The sequence below is a fragment of the Calcarisporiella thermophila genome (genome assembly GCF_041956535.1).
Source record: "Calcarisporiella thermophila strain CBS 279.70 unplaced genomic scaffold VTP21scaffold_9, whole genome shotgun sequence".
Lineage (NCBI taxonomy): Eukaryota > Fungi > Calcarisporiellomycota > Calcarisporiellomycetes > Calcarisporiellales > Calcarisporiellaceae > Calcarisporiella > Calcarisporiella thermophila.
The window spans coordinates 689,667-715,394 of NW_027192199.1; the positions used below are offsets into that span (position 1 = coordinate 689,667).

The window sequence follows — 25,728 nt, forward strand, 5'->3', positions numbered from 1 at the left end:
ATGACCTCCATTAGCTAATTTCCCAGCTCCCTTTATCCAGCAAGAGCATATGCGCTCTCGGCGGATTGTGAAAAATTTACATAATCCGTGAAGCCTTATGAAACGGCAGTCGTGGAATTCTTAATTAATTCTTCTCTTTGCGACATTCGCAGCTCCCATTTCCAATATTCGCCTTTAAAGGACTGAAGGGGGATTCAGGGCGATATTTAGAAGGAGAAAGGAAATTAAATGTAAAGCGTGGGCTCCTGATTTGACTAAAATTAAAAAATTTTTTCATTCAGTTCTCACTCGAGCGGTTATGGTGAAAAACTGAAGCGACTAGTGAAGAGAGAGCGTGACAGCCGACGGTCGATAGGAAAAGGGTTTTTGTTGTTTCTAAGCTATTTCCCCTGTTTCTTGTTGTTCTCTTCTCTCCCAGCTTATCCTGAGGCCGTTCTTTACCCTTATATCTCTTATGCTTTCTCCCCTCCCCTCCTCCCCCTAAGCTCTGTCTTCCCTCTCCTCCCTTTCTGATCGCACACTCTCATTAGGGTCCCTCCCCCCCCCCTGACTATTGAATTCCTTCTTGGTTGGATTGACTCCATCCCATTACCTAATTCCTCTTCTATCTCTCTTGCCCCCCCCCCCCCTCCCTCATCCCCATTCTGCAGAAGAAAAGCCAAACAGAAGCTAACCTTGACATATCCTTGCTCTGCATTACTACGCGCTCTGCTATTTATTCTAACAATTCTGCAAGTGAGGGTGGCCCCTGAAGCACTATGTCAGAGTCGTTGCATCCGCATTCTCAACCTGGCGAAACGTCGCAGCCCCCCTCCAATATGCACATGCCCTCATTTGCAATGCTCCCCTATGACCCCACTGCTAATCTTCAAATTGATAGCAAGACCCTTGGCGCTGATACCTATGCCTTGGGCGAGGAGGAATTCAAGCCCCCCCCTCCGGGAATCGATTTTGCCTCCCTCCCGCCCTATGAGCAGCCCACGCCCAGTGATACACGTCCTCCTTCCGTATATCCGCCGCCGCCGCCCTCCTCCTCTTCCTCCGCCGCACCCATTCACAGCGTCTCCTCCTCCTCTCAGGTATATCTACGCGCAGGACCCGCCTACTCCCTCACCCCGCCTAATTTCCCCTCCGCCTATCGCCGGCACTCGCACCCGCTTTATCCCTTCGATCCCCCATTACCCGGCAGGCGTTCTTCCTCCCAAGAAGATCTCTCCTTGATGTACTCATCGGGCCTGCATTCTCAAGTCATTGAGCGGACTCCGCTTCTTCAGCAGCCTTTTCCCGCCCCCTATCCTGCTGATCGCCGAATGCCGACGACGCCCGCCGATATGGGGGATTCTTTAAGGTTCTCGCGGGCTCTCTCAACCCCCAATACTCTCGGGTTTGGTGCCATGGAAATGGGGATGGGAGCAGCTGCCCCAGCAGCGCCTGGTATACCAGGAGGTGGCGGCGATCGTATGCTTTCCCTCTGCGACGAATCCTCTTCAGCCTTTCAGCATATGGCGTCACAGCAACCGTCCTACGCTGACCTCCGCAGGGCCTCCACCCCCGTCGCCTCCTCCCATCCCCCGCAACCCACCCAGCAACAAAGAAGTAGAGGAGTCCCCGATCCCTCCATGATGCTTACCTTCAATTCAAAAATTGGGCCTTCACCCCTGCGAAGATACCCTTGTGGGATCTGTCAGAAACGATTTACCCGGCCATCCAGCCTTGCAACCCATATGTATTCGCATACGGGCGAGGTAAGTCGACGCTGCATTGCCCTTTGATAAGTAGCTCGCCAATTTCGCTCACATTGCATTCTGCTTTGCTCTACTCCGTGTAGAAACCATTCAAGTGCCCGGTGGAAGGATGCGGCCGGTACTTTTCGGTGCAGAGCAACCTGAGGAGACACATTAAAATTCACTACAAGGCAAATAAACCGCCCCCAACTCTGGACTCGGGGTGGCAGCCCGCAGGGGGCGGGGATATCGGAGGTGGCGGCAGTAGCAGCAGCTCCATGCTCTTTCAACCCTCCGCAATGCGATCGGACTTCGTGGTTCAGCCCCCCTTCTCGTCGCCTATCCGACCTCCCCCCCCGCTTCCCCTCCCTTCTGCATCGCATCCCGTGCCGCCTTCTCAGCCGCCCTCGATCCCCTCCATATCCTCGGTGACAGTGCCCTCCGCCGCTTCTACCACAACCACCGCCACCACTCCCACTACTGCTGCCACCACCTCCTCTGCCACCAGCTCTACGTCGGCTGAGACTTCCCTCCCACTTCCTCAGTATGGGCTCTCCGAGTTGGGAGACAATTTCCTCAAACACTCCATGGGATCATACCATGACACATAGGGACGCTTCTCCTGTTTTTCTGGCCGGGATTGCTGGCTGGTTTTTGTTTTTATATCTTATTATTTTACATCCCTTTCCCCTCAACCTCACCCATTGTTTACGTGCTATTAAAATGCTGAATAGAGCTTGAGATGTCTCTCTCTTTCACTGTTGTTGTTAACACTTATTTTTCTTGGTTTGTGTGCTTATATGTGGATGAAAAACTCCTATTTTATTTGTTTAATTATGTTTCTTGCCCCTTACTTTCTCATCTTTTGTTTCTTGTGATTGACTTCTGATGCTTACTCCTGTTTTGTGTAAATACCTTTGATGATATTGCTTAATTCAACGTTCTAATATGAGAATATGACAGGTTATTCATATCTACGGTTGGAATAAAGAGAATACGGATTTGCCGATAATCTCAAGTCAAAGATGCATCCTAACCAGACGAAAAGGGTGGTCAGGGCTTGAGCGGAGGATCCCGTTTTGGATTAAAGTAACCAGGAGGAGATTAGTACTCTCAAAAGATGCAGAGTCGAAATGATAAATCCTATAATTCTCAGAAAAAGGTGGCAACGCGTCAATAGAACTAAAAAAACCATTAACTAAAAAAAAAAGAAAGAAAAAAAGAAAGAAAGCAAGATAAAGATAGCATTAAAGTTACATCCTTGCATCTACATCATTTGAACCTAGGTCCAATATCGCAAGATATTGTAATCCAGCGCCGAGAGTATGGAGAATTTAATGCATTAATTTAATTTAATCTCGTGGTCTCTCGCTATGGGCTAAATTATACGTAGGCAGCTAGCGTCGCCTTAGGCACTCATCAAGCCGATCTCGCTCAATGTATGGGTTCAACCTACATATTTTGACTTGACGTCTAAGGGCATGCAAGGCAATGCACAAAGCAGGGCAAACCCTATTTGAATTTAGTGTGCGAATGCAGCCTTCTCTCCGGCAATGCTTAGACCGGACTCTGGAATGCAGTCACATTGCCTCGCATGCTGCAAGTGTGGAATTGCCTCTATTCGACTCAAGAGAGATCGAGTATATAAATGCTAGGCCTCCATCGGCGCCGGAAGAACCAACCACAATTTTTGCGTGTAAAGATGGCGGCACAAATGAAAGAATCGGAGCCTCTCGAACTAAGGCAGTATCAGAACCAGAATGTCTATTTTGAAACCACCACCAACCTCGTGTTTCGGAAAGAAAACGTGGATATCGACGACGACGAAGATGATTCCAATTATATTGCATTTGGAGTCTATATTCCCGGAGAAGGGGTCGCGAAGCTAGGCAAGGAAGAAATACAGACGTGCGAGAGAAAGGGATGGAGAGTTGAAAAGCAATAAATAAAAGTGTTGACTCCTACCGTAGTGGTGTCTCATTGCATATTGAAGTCTGGAGGGACCCCAACTATCCACGATACCTAACATCCATAGTATATAAACGAGGAGAAACTAGTTAAAAAAATTAGCCCGTCTTGATCTTCCAACTTCACCACAAAATGTATTATCAGTTCTCTGATTGTCGCGTCAAGGTAGAAATCTCTCGTGAATCGTTCCATTCAAAGAGGGTAAAACCAATATTCCTCCAATTTCCCTTGAAAGGGAGAATAAGTGCTTCAAATGGAATAAGGACGAGAAACCCGATAAAACCCTATTGAATACAAAGTAAATCTTAATCTCTCCTTCCCATTCGCTGAGTATGGATCAAAACCACCATCGATCCTGGTTTCTATTGAATGTTTGAGAGAATAGTGAATCAGACTCTTTAAGTTTTAGCAGGGAGTTGAAGACACCCTGGTAGAATTTCATTACAAACAAAGGGTTCTTCCGATAAATGCCTAGGTAAACTTCGGGTCAATTTATTATCATCAACAATCAACTCATGCAGGTCCGGAAAATGAACTCATTTTATCATTATATCCTCCTTGTGTTTTTCCTCGGGATCCATTCCGTTTTCGGATGCACCTTCGTGGGTGACGGTCCAAATCCTTGTACCGAAGTGTGCACTTACACAAAAGCTACCACGCTTCCTTGCACCGGCCCCACGCCTACGGGTTATGCGGTCCATAGTACAGGTAAGCTCTAGCCCATGTTTACGTGTTTAGCTTCAACCTGCTGACAGCTATACCTTTCTGCTGCATCTTTGCTGTGTCCCTTCGATTCCAGTGGGATCCTCCAAAAAATTGAAAAAGCGCTGCTCCAATCCCGGAGGTCCGTATCAACAAGATAATATGTGCGTTTACACAGATGCTACCACTGGAATTTGCTGGATGGGAACTCCTAGTGGCTACACCCTCTACAAACGGCCTCCTAGGACAATGGCTCTTTAAGAATACATGTGAGATTGCACTGCTATCTTTTTCTATATTGAACTAAGCCCTTGTAAAATTAAATACATAGTACAAATCGAAGCTCAAAAGGCTTGCTTGCAAAATATAAAAAAGTAAGTTGACTTGAAGTAGTGGACCGAAGATATTAACGCCCGATATATAAGTTAAATGGAGAGAAAGGATATCATGAGAGATGAAGAAATCACTATCAGGAATGGGAAAGGAAGTCAAAATCTTGATGCAAAATCTCGCTAACAGTGAACATAAGAGGAAAACAAGAATTGTTTTCCAAAAAAAAAAATAGAGAGTTCAACAAGGAGGCAAAATATTGGATACGTTCAAGTGATTCTCCTGTATACTGAATTTTTTAGGTTCACAATAAAGGGGGACAAGCATAAGTGCTCTTTTGCTACCCTAGTGTTCTTCCATTCTACAATAATATGCAGCATCGAAATAACACTGTAGATTTCAGGCTGTGGTAATCTTTATTGCAATCCATTGTCCACTACCTTTCAACCATCTCCTCGAGTTTTACTTCACTTAGAAGTGCAAAAATTCGATAGCTTGCTTGCCCAGATAGGTATGGAGTTGTTTATAGGAGAATTATTTGGTAATTTTTCTACCCTCTACGTCCTGCTGTGTGTAGTTTATTTTCATGGGCATCGGTTGCTGATTTCGTTGAGGATTTGTCTTCCAAGTTCGTGGGACCCAGCTTACGACTGGCATTTTAGTATTCATTAAATAAATCGAGCTTATAAAAAAATAATTCACCATCTCTCTCCTGGGTAAACGGGTAAAGGAAAGGTACAAAGGGAGGTGCAAAATATTGAACCTATCTCTGGCTGGTATTAGATTGCCCAAGATAGTTTTAGCCTGTGATTGAATCGAGGCATTAAGATCGGGTTTCAGCGGTGAAGTCGATGCCATCCGACCCCAGTAAAAAGAATGCCAATCTTGTATAATACGGACCGTACTTGACCTCAATGATCTATGTTTTCGACTTTGAAGAAAAGGCAAGCCCTATAAATGAGTCTAGTCTACTCTATCAGTTTCCTCGCGCTCCTTCTCGGCCACTCTTGCGTAACTGGGTGCAAGTTTTCTGGTACCGGTCCAAATCCTTGTACCGAAGTGTGCATATACACCAAAGACACTACTCTTCCCTGCACAGGCCCTACACCGACTGAGTATGCGATCCATAGTACAGGTAAATACTTACAGGCGATTGTATATAATACCGCGATAGGATGACAAATATAATTTTATTTTGTAAACTTCGCAAGTTCTTAACGATGCATATCCGAACGGTGAATTATGTGTTTACACGAATGCCATAACTGACTATTGCATTATGGCAATGCTTCCGGACCGCGACTACTCCCGCTACACTGTAGCTCCTAAAACTGAAGCATTTTGATGACGTCTATCCGCCAGATAGGGAAGTGCTGCGCTGGCCTGAGTGGTACATACCCATACGATAAAATGCGTATTTACACAGCAGTTCGCATGGTTCGAGGTATTGATTTTTTTTTGATGCGAAGAAGTGGGATGGGTTCGTTCTCTACAGGCCAACTCCTTGGTCAATATTTGAGACAGAAGGCACCAGAGCAACAAGAAACTAGAAAAAAGTAGTTCAAACCTCGAGAGATTTTGCGCATCTTAATGTAGAAAAAGTGAGTGCTAAACGAATAGAAATATATGACTGTCAACTTTATATTTTTGCAACTATTACAGATAGCTTGTAGCAAACACAGCAGAATATTGCTTCCACTTAATTTGGTTGCCCAGTTAAGCGTTTGACAAGAGTATTCTTACGCTCACTACTGATTTTGGAACTCTTACCGAAAGACAAGAGGGCAAGCATATGGCACATGTATAGCTGCTTATAACAATACTAGCATTGGGATTGCCATAGCCATAATTTGGCTTTAAATTGACCATAGCTTCTCTCTTCTCTTATATTGCCAACGCAACAATATATCATATTGGTTAAATCGGAATCTAGTATTGATGTATATTGATTTTGACTTGGATGCCATTATCTCATTGGGATAAAGAAGTTGTAAAAATACAATTACTAACGAATTTAGTTGAAGAAGATCTAAGCTCCGTCTATGGATGCAAAAGTTCGAAGGCCATTAAAAATTAGAACTTATACGTATATATAGTTTTTTATAAGGCCCGTCAAAATACCTTTCGAAGGGGGCTTTTCTTGAACAAAAACATGAATTTAGAAATTAGACATCAGTTTTCGAATTAAATGCGGCGCAGTGCATTTCCAGCCCCTTTTTCTTGTTCAACGTGTATTTCCAGTGTCTCCATTCATCATTCTTAAGAACCGCATTATAACGAAGCGCATATGTCCGACATACCCTCCTCCCAAAAACTCGAAATAGCCTCGCGTTTTCTTTTGGAGAGTCCTCCAGGAGAAGTGAATGATGTGTTTAATGGTATCTTTTCTGTTCATCCGATCACTTGATCGCACTGTCTTCATAACCATTACACACATGGTTTATTTTTTGGAAGAGAGTCATCCTGATAAGAATACGAGACTAAAATTTGTAATATTATTATTCAGATATACGCGTATTAGTGAACGATGACGATTTGCTTCAGGAGGGGATTGTGCCGGCGCTGGGAGAGCATAACACGGACCAGCTTGTCACAGCACGCGTACCGGATCAGGAGTATGAGGTAGGATTCGTCCTCTGTTTTCACACCTAGGTATCCAAGCGGGATATGTTAATACGGAAGAACTTGGTTATTTGAATCAGGTCATCATTACGAAGCATGGGCAGATTGAGGGGGATAGATTTATTGACCCTCGATCGAAGAAGAGCTTCCGGTTCGACCATTTGCGCCAGGTAGCATCTGAAGTAGAGGAGTGGACGCCCGAGGAATCTACTGAACCACTACGGTATCTTCAACTTTTATGGTATTGCATTCACGTTACTTAGCTGATTGCCATACTAGGGCTGCGGTTGAAGAGGCTGTGGACGCATATCTCTCCGACCACTATCCTAATGGAGTCTCTTCGGTTTTCGCGCGAGACGGGAATATCACGGTGGCTATCGTAGACAATAAATACAACCCCACCAACTATTGGAATGGGCGTTGGCGGTCAGTATGGACACTAAATGCTGGAGATTTGCGTGGATCGATGCATGTGAATGTCCACTACTATGAGGATGGAAACGTGCAACTCACCACGACCAACAGCAAGGAGGCCAACTTGAACTTGTCCTCGGATCCAAAAACGGCAGCAAAAACGATTGTGACCGAGATCACTCGTCTTGAATCGGCATTCCAAGGCGCTCTCATTCGCTGCTATTCTGAACTGGCCGAGGACACATTCAAGTCCCTTCGGCGCACGTTACCCGTCACACGTAATAAACTTGATTGGCATAAGATCCTGAACTACAGGATTGGGGAAGAGATCGGGAAGCAATGAGTTGTCTCACGTTTGTATTTTGCCTTTCTTATTTGTGTTTGCTTGTTTGAAATTTGGGCCTTCTTATGAACTCGGAAGCGGAATAATAATAAACGCATCTTAACTATTTGTGGGTGAATGAATGAGTGCGTGAGTGAGTGTGTGCCCCCTATGTATATTTATAGCGTATAGAGTATATATATTTTTAAATGTACGAGATTTAGGCAAATTAAGTATAAATGTGTGAGAAAGAAAGTAAATATAATAGAAGACGGTAAGGCGGCTATGACTCGAAAATACAAAACCCATCGACCATAGCATGAAAAAACCCGGGTGGAGAATATAAACAACACATCAAACCATTCACACCCCGAATATCAGATCCCATACATACAGAGTTGGTGGCTCTCGACACCTTTACACCGTGAGCCGGTCTTTACCGTGGGGGCCGCTCTTCTGTGCGTCCGAATGTGACTGGAACTCAAGGATGTTATTGGGTGGGATATTGAGGGTCTCCTTAAGCTGCCGGCTAAAAATCAAAAACAGAGGCCAGCCAGAAATGAAAAAGTGAGATATTGCTACGCAACCTGATCCCTCAGGTAGCGTTTACATACCCAATTTTTTCCGTCACCTCTCGGTTGTTAGATGTCCGTGTCCACAGGGATATCCGATAGAAGATTTTGCGCACTGAAACAACCGCCCCGCAAATTTCATCGTCTGCATCGAAGGCCTCGCCAATACACGCCAGCACCTATATGGACCATCAGAGTCAGGAACTGAACCAAGATACTCGAAAAAACCAAATGGTATTTACAGTGTAAAGCCAGTAGTTGTTGATCTCTTCTCCAGTTCTGTTTCTTGGGAACTGAATGGACCATTTGCCTCCCTTTTCATTCGCAGCATCCTCCCACATAGGTTTGATGTCTTTCTTGAACAGGTGGTAATTCGAGCCGATTCCGATCTCGCTTGCTTTTGCAACATTGTTGTATACACTACAAGAATTCCGAGAGGTTAAATCAGAAATGTCGGCGAATGGAAAAGGAAACAATTATAGAGATAGGCAGAGAATACGCACCACCAAAAATCCTCCACTGTGCTGAAAGTGATCAACTCTCTCAGATTTTGCGACCACGATGCGGTGCTTGCCTTCTTTCCAGGGTTGTCGAACCAGAGTGTCCACGAATTCTGTAGCCTATACATGAATACGAATCACATGGTTAACTCATGAAATCTGGCAACCCTTCGTCAGAGGCCGTGGGCAAAGGGGTTTATTTACTTGTGCTTAGCATTAAATCTCTTGGGATCATCAAACACCGTCACATATTCATTGGTGTTAGCCGGAGGCTCGGTTACATTTAATGGCTCTTGGACAGACATTATGTAGTAGAAATGGATAAGAAAAGAGAGTAAACACGAGGGATAATGGATCTAGTTGCTTCACGGAGTTTATCTAGATGAAGACCAATTTCGTTGGGAATTATCGAGAACCCTGAGATAGAACAAAAAAAACAAGTTGTGTATGCGTACGAAGCTATCTCGGGAATCGAGATAAAAATAGCGGAACTCGGATAACCGATGGATAGCCCCATGGAGAAGCATGCTCAACGCCACACCTAGGCAAACACCTATACGCCTATAACGGGCCCTCTACACCGTTTTGAACCTTGTCGCTTTTTAATTCTTCTGCCCTCCATTAACGCCCGTTGTTCCCTCCATTGTGTTTTTCGGCATCCAAGGCAATTCCATAGCACTTAGTATAAAGCTATAATAGGTAAGTGTTTGCTCTTATCCGTAGTGCATATTCAGCGGTCGGTTTTCTGAAATGGACGCTCCCTTGGGTGAATATTATCACTCTACATAGAAACCTCCCCCGGACACTTTTTCTTTTTATCGCAACCCATTCTAGCAACAGTACATGCGCTTGTAATGGCAGAAACCTCTACGAATATCCCAGACTCCACCACGCCTGTTTATCAGTTTGATCCCGATGCATCTCCCGATGAAAAAGCGCGTCAAATAGACCAGGAGAAGCCTAAAGAGGTTCCGGACCGCGAAGCGCTTCGGAGGGCAGCCAAAGTCGATGTACAGAGCTCCCTTGACGGACAAACCGAAAAGCCGGCTTCGGGGGCTGAGTTGGATGGTAAGCATGATAACATGGCGCCATCGGATCTAGCTATGCCGGCGGCTTTTCCCACTGGGGGAAACAAGGAAATTCCGGAATGGTTAGAGCGCCTGGACATACAACCGCCGAATAGCACCAGGGAGGCGCTGCAGGAGAATAAATCGCAAGACCTGGTGGAAGAGCTGTTAGGAGATGCCTATTACGGTCAAATATGGTTCAATATCGGGGCGATTATAGGAGCGATCATAGTCACCTATCTTTTGAGCATCCTTGGTGCGGGCGTGATGTTGTGCTTGATTTTTGGCGCGTTGTTTGGTATGCAGATAAATAATTTTGCAGAGGTTTTCATCTATGCTCGAGTTTCTTATCGCTAACCACTACGAATGCACCCCTACCCAGCCATCTACTACTCAACGTCAATCAAATACACACGAATGAACGTGCGTGAAGCGATTGCTCGCGATCTGGCAAAACAGCGTCTTGACACGGATGACGAGTCTGCGGGATGGATTAATAATTTCCTGGAGCGATTTTGGGTCGTGTTTGAACCGGAGCTGTGCGCGCAAGTTGTCGCCCAGGTGGATGCGGTGCTCGCCAACATGAAGCCAGCATTCATTGAAGAACTGCGTATCACCACCTTTACACTGGGGAACAAAGCCCCCCGCGTGGAAGCGGTGAAGACTTTCCAACGCACGGATTCCGACATTGTCGCCATGGATTGGCTCGTTTGTTTTATTCCAAATGATTTGCAAGATATCCCTGCCACGGAAGCCGCAGAAAAAGTAAATCCCAAGATCATCCTGACCGCCACCGTACCCCTTGGCAAATTCAAGCTCAATATCCCTGTGGTGATGCAAGATTTTGCCTTCCGTAGTAGAATGCGCATTAAGCTCAAGCTTATGAACGCATTCCCGCACATCAAGACGGTGGATGTCAGCTTTTTGACTCGGCCTGAGCTGGACTATGTGATGAAACCGTTTGGAGGCGAAAACAGTCTATTTGATGTGAATTACGTACGTCTACAGTAATTTGGGAAGGTTTTTTTTTATTGTGCATGCTAACTTGATTGTTTGCTCCCCCCTCCCCTCCCCCTTTAAGATTCCCGGACTTTCTGCCTTTGTTGACAGCCAAGTGCATGAAATCCTTGGACCGCTGTTTTATGCGCCCAACGTCTATTCTCTGGATCTTGATGCAATAATGAATCCCGATATGCCCATCGACAGCGCTCGTGGTGTGCTTCAGATTATGGTGCATAGTGCGAACGTCAAAAACAAGGAGTTGATTGGCAAGTCGGATCCGTACGTGAAGTTGTCATTGAGTGGGAAAGAACTGTCTCGAACCTCGGTCAAGGAAGACACGTGGGTTTTTGTCTTTCAACCTTTTGCGCTCGCGACTAACCCTCTGAACCTCTTGCTTGTTTTGCAGATCGAATCCTCAGTGGAATGAGACCAAGTTCCTCCTGATCAATAACATCAATAGTGTGCTTTCCTTTGATATCATGGATTGCAACTTCAAGATGAAAGACAAACTCATGGGCACTGCCAACTTTGATATGAAGGTGTTGGAGGAAGATCCCACCAAGGATGACCTGATGCTGGAGTTGAAGCATGGGAGCAAGCGTGTGGGCGAATTGAAGGTCGACATGATCTACCACCCGGTGTTCATCCCCAAGAAACTAGAGGACGGTTCGATGGAGGAGGCCCCCAAATCAAGTAAGTTCCCTTCATTGTGGGCATTGGTGTGCGGATCCCAATTGATCCATGAACCTTGTTAATTTTATCTAGAAATTGGGGTGCTTCGACTCACCATTCACCAGGCGGCTGAGCTAAAGGGGAAAGGCAAGCGTAATGCTTATGCGATCTTTAAACTCAATGGGGTGGAGCAGCATCGCACCAAAATTTTCAAAAAATCGAATGCCCCGGTGTGGGAGCAATCGTTCGAGGTCTTCGTCGTGGATCACGCCCGGGCTAACCTGCAAATTGAAGTTATGGATAATGTGATGGGCCGCGATAATACGATCGGCAATGTCACCATCACGCTGAAGGAGCTGTTGGCGACTTTGGAAACAGGCCAAGACTGGTTCCCGCTCACCGGTGGCGACGGGAAATTGCGGCTAGGGGGCACATGGCGCCCAGTGCTGATGGATTCCATCATGGGCCTGGGCCACGGATTCGCAGGGCCGCCGATTGGGGTGGTGAAGATCAAGTGCATCGAGGCCCGGGACCTTAAGAATGTGGAGGCTGTCACGGGCGGCAAATCGGATCCCTATGTCCGCGTGCTGAGTGGCGTGCAGATGCGAGGCCGAACCGACTACATCCCCGACGATTTGAATCCGGTATGGAACGAATCTCTCTATGTACCCATCCACAGTGCTCGCGAAGACCTGCGCCTCGAGGCCATGGACTACCAGAAGTTGACCAAGCATCGTAGTCTTGGCGTGACCACACTTGAGGTGAAGGACTTGATTGAGTTTGAGGAAACGGCCGAGGGCACCCTTTACAAGGCCGGAAAAGTCATCGACACCTGGCTCAAACTGGGTAGCTTGGATCGCAAGTCGTTTAAGGGCGAGCTGCATATCGAGGCCTCATTTTACCCTACAGCCGAAGTACCGGATGAGGAAGCCGCACAAGCAGAAGCCACGGCGACAACCACTGCGGCTGGGGAAGGAGAAAAGCGGTCGGAAGGGGAGGGAGAGGAAGAGAAGAAGGCGGACGAGGAGAAGAGGCCCGAGAATGGGGACAAATTGGCTCAGGGTGAAGCGGCAAATCCGAAGGACGGGCACATTGAACCCGCTTCGAATCAGCCAGATAACAAGTCGGAGGGAGACGAGGGGGAGAAGGTGAAGAAGCAGCGCATTGTGAAGAAGTCTGACATTCTTCAGCACCAAGCAGGAGTGGCCATTATCTCCATCCACGAAGTCAAGCTCCAGAGGCGGGCCCATGCCTATTGCGAGGTGTATGTGGATTCCAATTACTCACAGTGGAAGACGGCCAAGATAAAAGGAGACACGCTTCATTTTGAAGAGAGTAAGTGGAGACACGGGTTGGCCCGTAGCTCTCGTATTTGACTCATTTATTCTCTTGACGCGTAGCCGCCGATGCGTTTGTGAAAGAACTCGATTTTTCCGAAATCCGCATCATTGTGCGAAACCATAGCGGAGACGAAAAGGATAGCGCCGTTGCCACCTGGGAGGCGAATGTGAAGCAACTAATACAACAAGCCAAAGTACGTAGGCTCTTGCTTTTTTTTTTCCTCCTTAACCCGAACATTGACCCGTTCTCATTTCCTCTTTCATTTCAGTCCGTTCAAACGGAAACCGGAGAATGGTTTAATTTCGAGGAAGGGCAGATACGACTCTCCCTGAAGTATATTCCGGTGTTAGATTTCGTGCTAGATCCAGCCGAGAGCATCGACAGTGAGTGACTGGGCTCTCACTTTCCCCGTGTATTTTGCTGCTTACACGTGGTCGTTTTGTTTGTATTTACTAGATCAAGGCCAGCTGCAGGTAACCCTTCTTAACTGCAGGAACCTCCCGGCTGCAGATCGGGGCGGTACGAGCGATCCATACGTCGTGTTTAGTCTTAACGGCGAGCGCCTCTACAAGTCCGATGTGGCGAAGAAGACGCTCAACCCCGACTATCAGAATTCAATATTTGTTGCCCCTGTGGTATGTTCACCCTTCTATTCGGTATCCGTTTGGGACGAGGTTATTTATTCTTTATCCATTTTGCCTTCCGATCTAGCCCTCCCGAATCGATGCCAAGTTTACCGCCGATGTGTTTGACCAGGATGTGGTCGGCAAAGATGATTTCCTGGGCTCGGCCGACATCGACCTTGCCTCTATCGAGCCGTTCACCGCCGCGACGTATGATTATGTGTTATTGGGTGAGTCGGGCGACAAAGTGGGAACGATCAAGCTACGGCTGCTGTTCCAACCGGAGAGACTCGCTCCGAAACAGCGCCGCACGGGGACCTTCTCGTCCGCCACCCGGATTATGACGAGTGCACCACGCAAGACCTTCTCGGGGGCGAAGCACGTGGTGAAAGGAGGAGCCGGGGCGGTCACGTCGGGCTTCGGGCTGTTCAAACACAAGACCAAGAACGGATCGATCTCGGAGGTCGTTCCCGACAACGGCGCCGCCCCCAACTCTACAACGCCTATGCCTAGCAGCATGTCAGTGCAGTCGATGGAGGGAGCGGTAAAGCCGGCCTCTGTGGTTAGTGCCACCGCATCGCTGGCGTCCAACGCGGCGGACGAGGACACGTTAACGGGGTCGCCAGGCGACCTCACCATCACGGTTGTCGAGGCCAAGGATCTCATCGGCGCCGATAAGAATGGCCTCTCGGATCCTTATGTCAAATTGTACCTTGGCTCGCGTCAAATCCACAAGACAAAGCACCAGAAGAAGACGCTGGAGCCGCGGTGGAACGAGACGGTCCGGGTCCCGAACCTCGACGGCTCTCCTGCCAAGCTTCGCCTCCAAGTGAAGGACCACAACACGTTCTCCCGAAGCGATGCGATCGGCACGGCCGACATCCGAGTCTGGGAGCACGTGCAGATGAGCCACCCCACCGCCGACGTGTGGGTGCCGCTGCGGAACGGGGGAAACGGTAAAGTGCACCTCAAGCTGGAGTTTAAGCCGGCGAATTGATCCGGCCAAGGAAGGTTATTCCTCGTCGTCATCTCACATCCCCTTATTTTTTTCAGCCTTTTTTGTCTTATTGAATATGCTTCAATCCATGTATCTTATCACCTGCTATGTTTATTATTGGCCCCTTCCCCCCCCCCCCCGTGTCAATTCTTCTCAAATTATCTGTGAAATATGAAATACTGTTCAAGTGTGGGAGGGCGAGGGATCGCCCGCTCCCTCTTGTTCATTGGAAGAGATGCGGCTGAGTAAAATGAAGAATATCCTTTTGTTGGGGGAGGCGTGATCCGCCTCAACATTAAACTGGAAGCATTGGTTGGATTGTCGTGGGCAAGCCAATCAAAAGCAACTCGGTTCTGTTGCTTTCCTCATATGCCAGCAAGATGACAATAGGATTCGGCCTACAGGCCGCAGCACAGCGGGCCAATGCAGGCCGCTCGTCATACCCTTGACACTCGCCTAATCGGGCGACGTTTGAGTTTGGCCTCCCTGCATTCGAAAGAGTTATCTAGAGCTGCATCCTCGTCGCACCGCGGCACAGCCCAGGTCTTCCGCGCTAGCTTCTTTTGAGCAGGCGGATCTCTCCACCCTCTGAACAGCGAGGGGGGTCGATGGCGAGGATCGGATGCAGCACGAGGAGCCCTATCGGCGATAGCAGGCAGAAGGGATCCCTTCGTCTATCTCGAGGCACAGCAGCTCTTCCCGCGTCTGGCCGCCGCGTCTCAAGGGGGAGAAAGCCGAAGGAGGATTCCGGAGGGGTGCCATGCTGTGCTCTCCAAACAGAACCCCTCAGGCTATCAGATGGATGGATATGGAAATCCGCAATCCCTCATCCTCGTGACGTGAGAAACTGGAATCCCGACCCAGATAGAGAGGGCGTGATTCCTGGCTCCGTGCGAGAAAATGAGAGGGGCGGAGGGGATTGCATAGAAGCTTTGAGAGGTTTTGGACCTATTGGGCGGCAGAGCAAGAGAATATCTCGGGTGCGTGGTGTAACGTGAAACTCCGGGTGTGACGTCTGCATCTCTCCTTATCTCTCCCCATAATTTTTTTTGTTTGTTCCTCCCGCTTAACACGTCTCAAGCCTTCTTAAACCTGTAAATTCCCACCTGATCGATTCGTTACCACTGCTAATCGATAAACTGACATGACACGTAGCACAGAAACCTTTATCTTCTCCCCCCTTGAGTCAAGTTCCGAGTTCTTCCTTCGAGAATATAAAACTTTCCCTTTGCTTTATTTTTTCCTCTTCCATTTCTTCCGTACCATGGGAACACTGCTCAAACCTTGCCATTCTTTGCATCCATGAAAACCACAGCCTCATCTCCCCTTTCCCACTTCCATGCGGGCCAGAAACGGCCCTTCTCAAAGGCTCGATCCAGCTCTATACCCGCCACCACCAGTGCTGTTTTGGGCTATCTCCTCGATCTTGGCGTGCAAACAAGGCTGCGCCGCGCAGATATTCTCCTGGATAGGAATGTCACTACCGAGGCCAAGGGTGGGCGTGCAGTCGAATCGGTGATTTCCGGTGAGTTTATTTATCAGTCTGTAGCCAGCCACTCGCACGACTAACATCGTCATTTGTAATGGCAGCGATTTTGAGTTCTCGCCAGGCATCCCTTTGTAGGTTACCTCTGCGGACGCTTCAGCGGCTTTGTGTTTATCATCTGCTTGGCCAACTATTCCCCTCTTCCTCCGCCCCAACTCTCTCCCACCCCTGCACCTCCTCGCACCGCCTTGCCGACTCGATACCCGTTCTCCTGCGATTGAGTGCTTCGCTGTTTCGGCAGCTGATTGAAGACGACTCTGTCGCCAATGATAAGGCGAAGCATCAGGTTCGACCCGAGGAATGGTATCGCCTGCTCTATGCTTTCATTCAACAAGCCGCATTGGAAGCCATCAGGAACGGGGAGGGAGTAAGCGGGGTTGCCGCCGTGTTTGCATATGGAGAGGTGGCACGCGAAGACGACGAAGAGGATGACGAAGAGGAAGAGGAGGAGGAGGAGGAGGAGGACAGCGATGACGAGGAAGGAGACGACTGGGAATGGGAGGGCATCGCACTGAAGAAGGCGGACCACCACCTACTCTTCTCCGACACGGAGCACATGCGCTTGTTCACCCAGCAGTTGAAGGAGCTTAAGCAGGAGGTATGTATTGAGATTGCTCTCTCGGCTTTTGTCTCCTCCTCCTGGACCCATTGACCAATGGCATCTCCAATAGCTTATCTCAGCGATGGAGGAAAATCAGCCCGAGCGCCTCATTTCCAAATATCCAATGCGCAATCTCCAGCTAGCCTTCCGCGACTACGTTACGCTTTTCCTAAGCATCCTGGAGCCTACCACGCCACTCTCCCTCGAGAGCCATCCGTTTGCGATAGCCTCCACCTCGTTCGCCGAATTCTCAAGCGAGCGGGCCATGCTGATGCCTGAGGTGGACTCCGATGATGAAGAGGAGGAGGGCCCATTGAAGGGGAAGAGGATAAGGAGGAGTTGAGCGAAGGAAAAAGAGGAAGAAAACAGATGACAATTGACTCTCATACTTGTGCATATTTAATCTTCATATGTATCATGCTAATGCCTGTTTGTTTTTTTTTTGTGTATATTTCTGCCACTTTTCTATATTATACGCATTACTCTCGTTCAATAAATCACTAGAGGATACGACCCAGTCATGCTGTCAGGGCGGGGGAGGGAGGGGGGACGTTCTCCCGTGTTGTGTGCATTGCTTTGCTGACACAGCCTGAGCATAATAAAAAGAAGAAAGTTGACGAGCATTTATTTACTGGTGTACAAAAAAGGCAACCAAGAAGCGACCGCAGAGGGAAGAAAGATCGTCAGATGACTCTTCGGCTTATACGGAGTGGAAGTAGAAGGATAAATATTTATAAAGAGAACGCTAAGAAAACTATATGAATACTAATCCCTTAACAATAAAAGCCTATTAGTTCCGTTCGAAGAGGCTTTAGGAATGGCTCTTCGGACCATAAGGAAGCAATGGAGAGGAAACAAAAAGACAAAAATAAAAACAATACTATAGGCTGTTCAACAGCAACAGAGAGGAGCGGAAACGAGATGAAACGTGAAAAAACATAGCACAAAGGGGAGGGATGGCGGTGCGGGTGCGGGAAATCTACTAATAGCTGGTGTAGTCCACCTGCTCGTTTCAAGTCTCATGTCCTTGTTGAAGATGGGCTCCCTCCGTGGTTGAATTGGTTCGGCTGAATAAACATCTTTTCCTCGTCTGTCCCCTTTCTCTCCCCCTCGCCCTCTGAGTCCATATTCGGAGCTAGCGCTGGGTTAGGATCCCGAGGTTTCGTTCGCTGAGGCCGCCAGGATCTTGGACGTGAGGGCCTTGTGCGCCTGCACCAATTGCTCCTCCAGCTTCTTGACACGCTCCGCCCACTCCTTGTCACGGGCCTCCAGATTTCCTTTCTCGCTCTCAAGCACCGCGACCCGCAACACTAAGCTGGAGTTCTCCGTCTCCAGCTCCGTGACCCGCCGCTCGAGCGACTCCATCTTCAGCATCTTCTTCAAGCGCGAGCGCCGGGCCGCGTCGGTGTTCTTCTGTCGCTTCCGACGAAGCGCCTCCTGCACGGCCGGATCGTTGGGGTCGCGACGCGACGGCTTGCGGGCGCCGCCCCCTCCTCCCCCTCCCCCGGTGGGGGTGGTGTCCGTGGAGGATAAGGAGGAGGCCTGCGGTTGGTCCGTGTCGTTGGGCAGCAGCGAGGAGTTCTGCAGAGAGTTCACATTGAGAGCAGCGAGGTCATCGAACAGAGGATGGGCCATCCATTCATCGGCGGCGGTCATTTCGGGGCTGAGAAGGTCGGCGGGGGAGAGCAGAGAGGAGGCGGCAAGCGAGGGGGTGAATTCGGGGGTGTTGATCGCCAGCAGCTCGACGAGCGAGGTGGGGGCGCTAGCCCCAGCGGCGGGCAGCGAGGGCATTTGGAATGTGTAGGAGATGGGCTCGTCGTCTTTGAAGGAGGGAGAGGTGGGAGAAAGCTCGCATGGTGGCATTGTGCGTGGTTAGCAATGGGGGGAGAGGCTGGATGTGGAGAGAACACAGGGAAAAAGAGAAAAGGAAAATGGCGAAGAGAGCGGCGGAAATAGAGGAAAATAAGAGTGCTCACGCTTGGAAGATAAAAGGTGAAAATTACATGTAATCCCAAAAAAATTCCTTTTTGGTGGCGACCGGAGCCCAAAAAAATAAAACAATGGAGTAAGAACAAATAATACGGAAATGGGATGGAAATTGAGAGAATTATTAGCGCGGGAGAACGGCGGGCTCGGAGAACAGGGAGGATCTCAGCACGCAGAGGCCGCGAAGTCGAGAGAAGGAGAAGAGAAACAGAGGTGAGGAAGAGGAGGAAGAGACGCCGTTTTCAATGGGTTGCAGGTGGCCGTTGAGTTGGGAAAACTTTCTATTACGGCGGCCCGTTTCTCAAACGTCATCCGGAGAGAATTAATAAGCAAGGTTTGGCCCCCCACAACTCGATCAACCTCGTCCGATTGAGCCGAGAGGAAGTCCGAATCTTTAATAAATAAACCACCACTCTGCACCCCCCCGGCTCGCGTTATGCTAACAATAGAAATCGCACGTGCTCCCCCCCCTACTGTTTTGATCCGCGTAAAACAGCATAATCTTTTATCCCGAAAGCCACATTTTCTCACACCTTTCAGCTGCTCGGCAAAGGCAATAAGTGGTTTTATCCAGGGTTAAGCAGCGATGTCTAGACACACAATGGAGGGATATCAATCGAGTTCCATTTCATGTTTCAAACTAGCTTCCTCATCCTGCAACTCTCGTATCCTTTTATTTTCCACGCTTCATTTTCCAAATGCTGATGGTGCATTTGAAACCCGATCCTCGCCCCATTAAAAGCAATCAGTTACTCTGCCACTGTCACTCTCCATGAAACCCCCATATATTTTAGAAACTTTTCCCTACACCTTTTAAAGGTAACCCGGGCGCTTCCCCCTTGCCTCCTCGGCATGTCTCTAATAGTCTAGGTGAAACGCATCACTGAGCTGGGCGGGGATGAGCACCAATGATCACCCCTCTCCTTCTCCATGACTTTACAAAAACTAATGCTGCAGGCCGCACTAGGCCTTCATTATTGACACAATCTTTAAGGGAGTGTCAACCTTTGTGAAGTTTTGAGTGGCCTTTTTTGGTTTTTTGAAAATATCGGCGAACTCCACTTCGATTTATATATAGGCCGAAGCTTTATCAATCAAATGGGGGGGGGGGGGGAGAGAGGAGAGGGATGCACAGTCATTATTTATGTGCGCAAAGGAGCTCTTGAGAATGAGCGAGGTTTCTTGTTTGGTTCTCGCGAGAGGCCAGTCTTTGCACTTTGTCTGACCTGACGGAAAAGAAGTGGTATCTGACTCATTCACTATACTGAGGTCGTAATCTAGATAAACAAATTCATCAAATCTTAGTCAGCCATGACAAAAGAAGCTTAAAGAGGTATTAGAAATGGGAAGAGCACGTACGTTAAGCATGCGGAGCTTGTCTGCACAAAAAGGTAGATATTTCAAGCGCACAATGGCTCTCGAATAACAGAGACCCATCTATACGCCTGCTAGTTGGCGTATTTTCGAAACATTCTTCCTATACCTATCTCTAGAGTGCATCATCCATCTGTATGGCAGGGAAATGCTAGCGACACATTCTGAACCACTAGAGGTAAATGAGCCTGGCAAAGGCCACGTATTGTATTAAAAGTTGGCCAGTTGCTATTGTAAAAGGGGTTGCGCACTAAATTCCCCTTGGTTTGCCTATGCATTATCGAAGAGGGCTTCACAGTAACCAGCAAAAAACAGCGCTGAGATGTGTTGATAGCTACCCGTTCTCCCCTTCCATCCCTCATACATCCAAAAAAGAACTCGCGCTCAAGGGTGGACTCGAACCACCAACCTTTCGGTTAACAGCCGAACGCGCTAACCAATTACGCCACTAGAGCTACCGTTTTGTGTGACAGCTAAAATAATGGATTCAATATATACGTAAATATTTTCTTTATTTTTATTCATTTTGCTCGCAACGCCGGGGGGGAGGGTTAGTGTAGTGGACTATCCCTGGGATGCCGATGAGAACGGCGTGGGTTCGAATCCCACCTCCCCCACCAGCACTTACTCTTAGTTTGTGGCTGCTGTCCACTTGATCAGAAGCTGAGTCTTGATTATTGAAAAGATCGCCCTTACGATAAGTACAACGATTACATTGGTTTCACGTACATGCTATTCACGACAACTACGATACACGCATATCGATTGAACGTCTATCGATCCAGGACCTATGTCTCGTTATGTTAAGTCCATTGACATAAACTTCATGTAATATATGGAAATTAAATAAAAGTTTCCATTGATTGATCAAAAAAAAAAAAAAATTTGCTCGCAACGCCGTGAACGTCATCTTCGACGGTGCTGCCACCCTTCACTAGAAGTATCACACCGTTTAAAAAACCGTGTTCTGCAACCACAACTCGAATATGGGTGTCGTCAATGATAGCTCTGCTTACTGCTCCATATCAACGCTTTTAAATTTCTCACCTATTCGCGCTTTAACCCTCCTTGCTCTATCATCAATGTTTAATGGATTTTACACCTTGGCATCAATGAACTTAGTTATTTTTTTTGAAATTCTGCGATGGTTATAACACACAATACAATACATAGCCTTAGATATGTTACCTGACTAAAGGTTGATATTGACGTGCGGCTTCCCCACCTAAATAGTATTTTGTCCTTAGGAAATTGAATTGTTTTCATTAACGGGAGAGAGGTTAGGAAAAAGAGATAGTTCCGAGTATTTGGCCACAAAATGCTTTTACGCCTGCACAATTCAGTAAAAAATTTAGTAAAAAAGCGTCGAGGATGGGGATATTATAATAATGACGTACATCAAGTTTAAGCAGAGAATTTCGATAGAATCTTATTTTCGCAAAGTGCTTGCTTGATTGCATATACTGTCTCTTCTGACACTCTATTACAGCTCAGATCAAGCTTCGTTAAAGTTGTATTCTCTCGAAGTGCTTGAGCAATTGCTTTTCCTCCAGCAGCTGATATATGATTCCTTCCCAGCCAAAGCTCAGTCAGCGTCGTGTTCTCATGAAGTACCTGAGCTATTGCTGTTGCTCCTTCGTTCGATATTCTATTATCGTCCAAATTAAGCTGCGTCAAAGCTCCGTTTTCTCTAAGCACATGGGCAATTGTTTTTATTCCTTCGGCTGATATATCGTTACCAGCCAGTCCAAGATACATCAAATTCGCGTTCGCCCGAAGTGCTCTGGCTATTGCTTTTGCCCCTTCAGCTGATATGCTATTAAAACTCAGTCCAAGCTGCACTAAATTTGTATTCTCTTGAAGTGCTTGGGCAATTGCCGTTATTCCTTCTTCTGATATACTATTAAATCTCAAATCAAGCTGCGTCAAACTTGTGTTTTTGTGAAATGCCTGAGTAATGCTTTTGCTCCTTCAGTTGATATGCTATTGCAACCCCGGCCAAGCTGCATCAAAATCCTATTCCCTTGAATTGCTTGGGCAATTGCTTTTCTTCATTCAGGTCAAACAGCGTCAATGTCATATTCTCCTGGAGTGCTTGAGCATTGATTTCCCTTCTTCAGCTGAAATCCTATTTTCGCTCAGATCAAGCTGCGTCAAAATAATATTCTCTCGAAGTAAATGCGCAATTAACTCTCCTAACGATTCAATATATGTCTTTCCTTAAATTTTTTTGGATTCATTAATAACAGCTTTACCAATAGCTCAGCGCTCAGTACTTCATCAATATCTGAAACCGCGGGATCCATTTCTTCTCCACTAAATTGCGTTTTTATGGTGCTCTTGGAATATTTGTTGGGAAACTGAGGGCCTTCTCCCATCATTATCTGAAAAATTTTTATATTGAAAAGGAGATAAAAAATGCGAAAGACACCCAGGTTTTTAAACGCAGTATCTACGACTTCAGAATTTCCATAATCTTGGTAATTTACTGAGCCTTATCTCCTAATTTACAAAAAGGGGAATGTTTGTCCATTTAATATGAGTTACATATATAGGTGAGTCATATAAAATCTTTATCGAGTCTGACTGGAGCTCGGTATGAACTGGGCTGTGGATGAATTTCTATTATAGCACAGATTTTTACACTTTAAAACTAAAAAAATAAATTCAGTTTAAGTTTATTGAAATATTGGATAAAATAAATACCAGTGATATATTGGAACTTAAAGAGATTTATGCAACATACTCAGATGAAGGTAGCCGGTGTAATAATAAGAGAAATAATGCCTTGTAAGAAGCAGAAGCTTTTCCCTGTTGAATACCACCGAGCTCATTTATATTATCTACCGAGTAGAGAAATAGAAAGAAAAAAAATTATTGGTACATTCCAATACCATCGCCGCTTTAACCGCTCATTCTTTCATCGCGCCCTGTTTCCACCACCCGATCTCTTATCTTATTCGCACTCTCACAATTCGACTCCTATGACCCCCCTTGATATTAAATTTAGAACACTTGGAGAGAGACTTAGAGGAAGCTCGGGTGTTAACGAAGTGGAATGAGATCCTGATTTATTCGCCAGAGTACCGAGTCGAGTGTGATTTGTGTATATGCCCTACTGTTCGCGAAGATTCGGGAAAGTCTCCTAATATAAGGTTGCGAGCAGTAGCAGCTATTCTGGTATTGATACAGCTCTCTGTAAACTGCTACACTGCTGTAAGCTTTGAGCATTCGAAAAACGTGCGACGAATTGTGTCTCTCAACTGGGTTATAATCCCAGACTAACTGCCCTCTGAACAGAGCACACTAGTGCCTCGATCCTGGCCAGAGGTTGTACCGACTACGCAGAATTGGGTAAAATGACCCAATAGCAACCAACTCTGGCGAAACGCAGCGCGCAACATTGCAACAACTTCGTTGAAACGTTGATCTATTTGTGCTTGGGTTCTGACGGACGTCTTTTCCACCTGGAAGGATAAAAAGATTTTTTTAGTAGGATCTTTATTAAAAAGTATCCTTTTTCGTTCTTAATAAAGTGACTGGAGAAAGGAAAAATATCTCCCCAATTTTTGTTTTTTTGGATCAATCAACTGGAACTTTTATTAGTTTGGGTGGAACTTGGATTTTGACAATTTATGTTAGCCCAGAGAGGGAGAGAAGAAAAGAAAGCAAAGAAACGCAAGGGGCTAAGAACATAGAGAAGGTGATAAACATGGAGTAAGGGAATAAAGGTTAGATGTATATAGTGGTCGGGTATTTGGTGAGAGATATGAAGAAAAAAATCTCCCCATTTTTTTTATCAATAATGAGTCTTTATTGTATGCAAAGACTCTAATGTACAATAGTTACATTATTGAAAATAATTAAATGAAAGGGCGGCTAAGTATAGAGGCGGTATTGTGGTTGGGGTAAGTTGATGATAACGATTTTCAGCTCAGATAGGTAGGTAAGTAGTAAAACTAAACTAGCTATGGATATCATATAGTGACTTTATAAGTGAGATGGAAGGTGGAAGAGGAGGAAAAGAAGGAGTGGAAGTAGGGGCTACTGTGTCAATCCAGTACTAGAACCGCTCTATTAGCTCCTACCTTAATCACGCCCAATTTGCACCACCTGCTTCGAAATTGTTCGATTTGTTGCTTTTTTCGGGCTCTAATTAGTTCGGCTCCTATAACCTCCTCTATATCCAGTTTGGCCCGGTTGACGATGGTTCCGGATGAGACTCGCATGTTTTCAAAATGAAAGGCAATATGATCCCGATGGATTTGCCACAGTACCGAGTCGAAGATAATTTGCGCTGCGTGATTTGCTGTTCGCTAGGATTTAGATAGGTCTCCCAATATGAGGTTGCGAGAACTCGGTACCTGAGAATTCTGGAGGCCTATAATGGTGACGATACACCTCTCTGCCCACTGCAAAAAAAAATCTCTTCAAAATCAAAAAAATTCATTTTTCTATTTTTTATTGTTTTTTCAATGGTACAAAAATGTTAGAATCTGCGTAGTACATGCGAGGATAGTTAAGATAATTACTGGTTTATTAAACAAGAATACTATCTGGAACTTCGGATGTCTCCCTTTACTATAGCAGGAGTTCTGTTCAATATATACTAAAAGAATTACATTACAACGATTACTTAATAATGCTCCGATAATGCTCCGAAATAGCAGGGCTTGAGGGAATACGTGGCTTGGCTTGGTTGTTCTACTGCAGATATCTCGATACGATTCCGACAAAAAATGTCAATTCGGGCTCTAGTGGCGTAATTGGTTAGCGCGTTCGGCTGTTAACCGAAAGGTTGGTGGTTCGAGTCCACCCTTGAGCGATTTAATTTTTTTATTTTTATTTTTTATCAATAATACTAAAATACTCCTTCAGATATTGCATATATTCAAATCCTCCCATGAAAGTAGAGATTTTTGTGCCATCCTAATATATGTATATATGTGATTTTTTTGAAATGAATGGAAGGGTAGACTTTACGTTTAAATTAATCGTTTATACAGGAAATGACACCGGTTGCTCGCATATTTTGAGTTTTATCATAAGAATCATAATTAACTACTTTAATTTAACCGGTATGATATACATCGTGTTTTATTTGCTTTAATGATTATATTAGTTGTGAAATACATGGCAAGTTTTGCGGATTTTGGTATATCTTTAGATTTTGTAGTTAAAGTTTTTCCATAGCCTTCAGTGCCAAAATGACACTTATTTCACTTGACATATATCTTTTGTAATAATATATAGTAAAAAAAAAAAAAAGCGAAAGAAAAAGGAAAGGAACTCATTTTTGCAGCCAATATTGGGCTATTTTTTCCTGTGGTTTTGATGTAATAGGTTCAATCGATCTTGCTGTCAT

The 25,728-nt window shown here is 46.3% G+C and overlaps 9 protein-coding genes and 3 non-coding genes across 12 annotated transcripts; 8 read left to right on the forward strand and 4 right to left on the reverse strand.

Annotated features, from left to right (window-relative positions):
* Window positions 1-758: 758 nt before the first annotated feature.
* VTP21DRAFT_11650 (uncharacterized protein) lies at window positions 759-2,335 on the forward strand (the record flags this gene model as incomplete). The annotated part of the gene is made up of 2 exons (XM_069391118.1): window positions 759-1,745; window positions 1,829-2,335. 2 exons carry the CDS (start codon window positions 759-761, stop codon window positions 2,333-2,335), a joined length of 1,494 nt encoding a protein of 497 aa, XP_069252281.1.
* A 1,037-nt stretch (window positions 2,336-3,372) lies between these two features.
* Window positions 3,373-4,655, forward strand: VTP21DRAFT_11651 (uncharacterized protein; the record flags this gene model as incomplete). Its single annotated transcript, XM_069391119.1, has 4 exons — window positions 3,373-3,632; window positions 3,695-3,758; window positions 4,214-4,400; window positions 4,492-4,655. The coding sequence occupies 4 exons, from the start codon at window positions 3,373-3,375 to the stop codon at window positions 4,653-4,655; spliced, it is 675 nt and encodes a 224-aa protein (XP_069252282.1).
* Window positions 4,656-7,011: 2,356 nt separating this feature from the next.
* VTP21DRAFT_11652 (uncharacterized protein) lies at window positions 7,012-8,103 on the forward strand (the record flags this gene model as incomplete). Its single annotated transcript, XM_069391120.1, has 4 exons — window positions 7,012-7,102; window positions 7,231-7,346; window positions 7,427-7,569; window positions 7,626-8,103. 4 exons carry the CDS (start codon window positions 7,012-7,014, stop codon window positions 8,101-8,103), a joined length of 828 nt encoding a protein of 275 aa, XP_069252283.1.
* Window positions 8,104-8,499: 396 nt separating this feature from the next.
* VTP21DRAFT_11653 (uncharacterized protein) lies at window positions 8,500-9,459 on the reverse strand (the record flags this gene model as incomplete). Its single annotated transcript, XM_069391121.1, has 5 exons — window positions 8,500-8,611; window positions 8,697-8,833; window positions 8,897-9,074; window positions 9,158-9,274; window positions 9,359-9,459. The coding sequence occupies 5 exons, from the start codon at window positions 9,457-9,459 to the stop codon at window positions 8,500-8,502; spliced, it is 645 nt and encodes a 214-aa protein (XP_069252284.1).
* Window positions 9,460-10,008: 549 nt separating this feature from the next.
* Window positions 10,009-14,856, forward strand: VTP21DRAFT_11654 (uncharacterized protein; the record flags this gene model as incomplete). The annotated part of the gene is made up of 9 exons (XM_069391122.1): window positions 10,009-10,519; window positions 10,604-11,217; window positions 11,303-11,562; window positions 11,630-11,916; window positions 11,989-13,230; window positions 13,296-13,429; window positions 13,505-13,619; window positions 13,693-13,871; window positions 13,948-14,856. The coding sequence occupies 9 exons, from the start codon at window positions 10,009-10,011 to the stop codon at window positions 14,854-14,856; spliced, it is 4,251 nt and encodes a 1,416-aa protein (XP_069252285.1).
* Window positions 14,857-16,158: 1,302 nt separating this feature from the next.
* VTP21DRAFT_11655 (uncharacterized protein) lies at window positions 16,159-17,346 on the forward strand (the record flags this gene model as incomplete). Its single annotated transcript, XM_069391123.1, has 3 exons — window positions 16,159-16,381; window positions 16,447-17,000; window positions 17,074-17,346. The coding sequence occupies 3 exons, from the start codon at window positions 16,159-16,161 to the stop codon at window positions 17,344-17,346; spliced, it is 1,050 nt and encodes a 349-aa protein (XP_069252286.1).
* A 26-nt stretch (window positions 17,347-17,372) lies between these two features.
* VTP21DRAFT_11656 (uncharacterized protein) lies at window positions 17,373-18,074 on the forward strand (the record flags this gene model as incomplete). The annotated part of the gene is made up of 2 exons (XM_069391124.1): window positions 17,373-17,490; window positions 17,953-18,074. The coding sequence occupies 2 exons, from the start codon at window positions 17,373-17,375 to the stop codon at window positions 18,072-18,074; spliced, it is 240 nt and encodes a 79-aa protein (XP_069252287.1).
* A 75-nt stretch (window positions 18,075-18,149) lies between these two features.
* On the reverse strand, window positions 18,150-18,866 carry VTP21DRAFT_11657 (uncharacterized protein; the record flags this gene model as incomplete). The annotated part of the gene is made up of 1 exon (XM_069391125.1): window positions 18,150-18,866. The coding sequence occupies one exon, from the start codon at window positions 18,864-18,866 to the stop codon at window positions 18,150-18,152; it is 717 nt and encodes a 238-aa protein (XP_069252288.1).
* A 1,878-nt stretch (window positions 18,867-20,744) lies between these two features.
* VTP21DRAFT_t133 lies at window positions 20,745-20,818 on the reverse strand. The gene has a single exon. It is a non-coding gene; the product is annotated as a tRNA-Asn (tRNA).
* An 85-nt stretch (window positions 20,819-20,903) lies between these two features.
* Window positions 20,904-20,980, forward strand: VTP21DRAFT_t123. The gene has a single exon. It is a non-coding gene; the product is annotated as a tRNA-OTHER (tRNA).
* Window positions 20,981-23,644: 2,664 nt separating this feature from the next.
* On the reverse strand, window positions 23,645-24,592 carry VTP21DRAFT_11658 (uncharacterized protein; the record flags this gene model as incomplete). Its single annotated transcript, XM_069391126.1, has 2 exons — window positions 23,645-23,830; window positions 24,452-24,592. The coding sequence occupies 2 exons, from the start codon at window positions 24,590-24,592 to the stop codon at window positions 23,645-23,647; spliced, it is 327 nt and encodes a 108-aa protein (XP_069252289.1).
* Window positions 24,593-25,114: 522 nt separating this feature from the next.
* VTP21DRAFT_t124 lies at window positions 25,115-25,188 on the forward strand. Its single transcript has one exon. It is a non-coding gene; the product is annotated as a tRNA-Asn (tRNA).
* The last annotated feature ends 540 nt before the right edge of the window (window positions 25,189-25,728 follow it).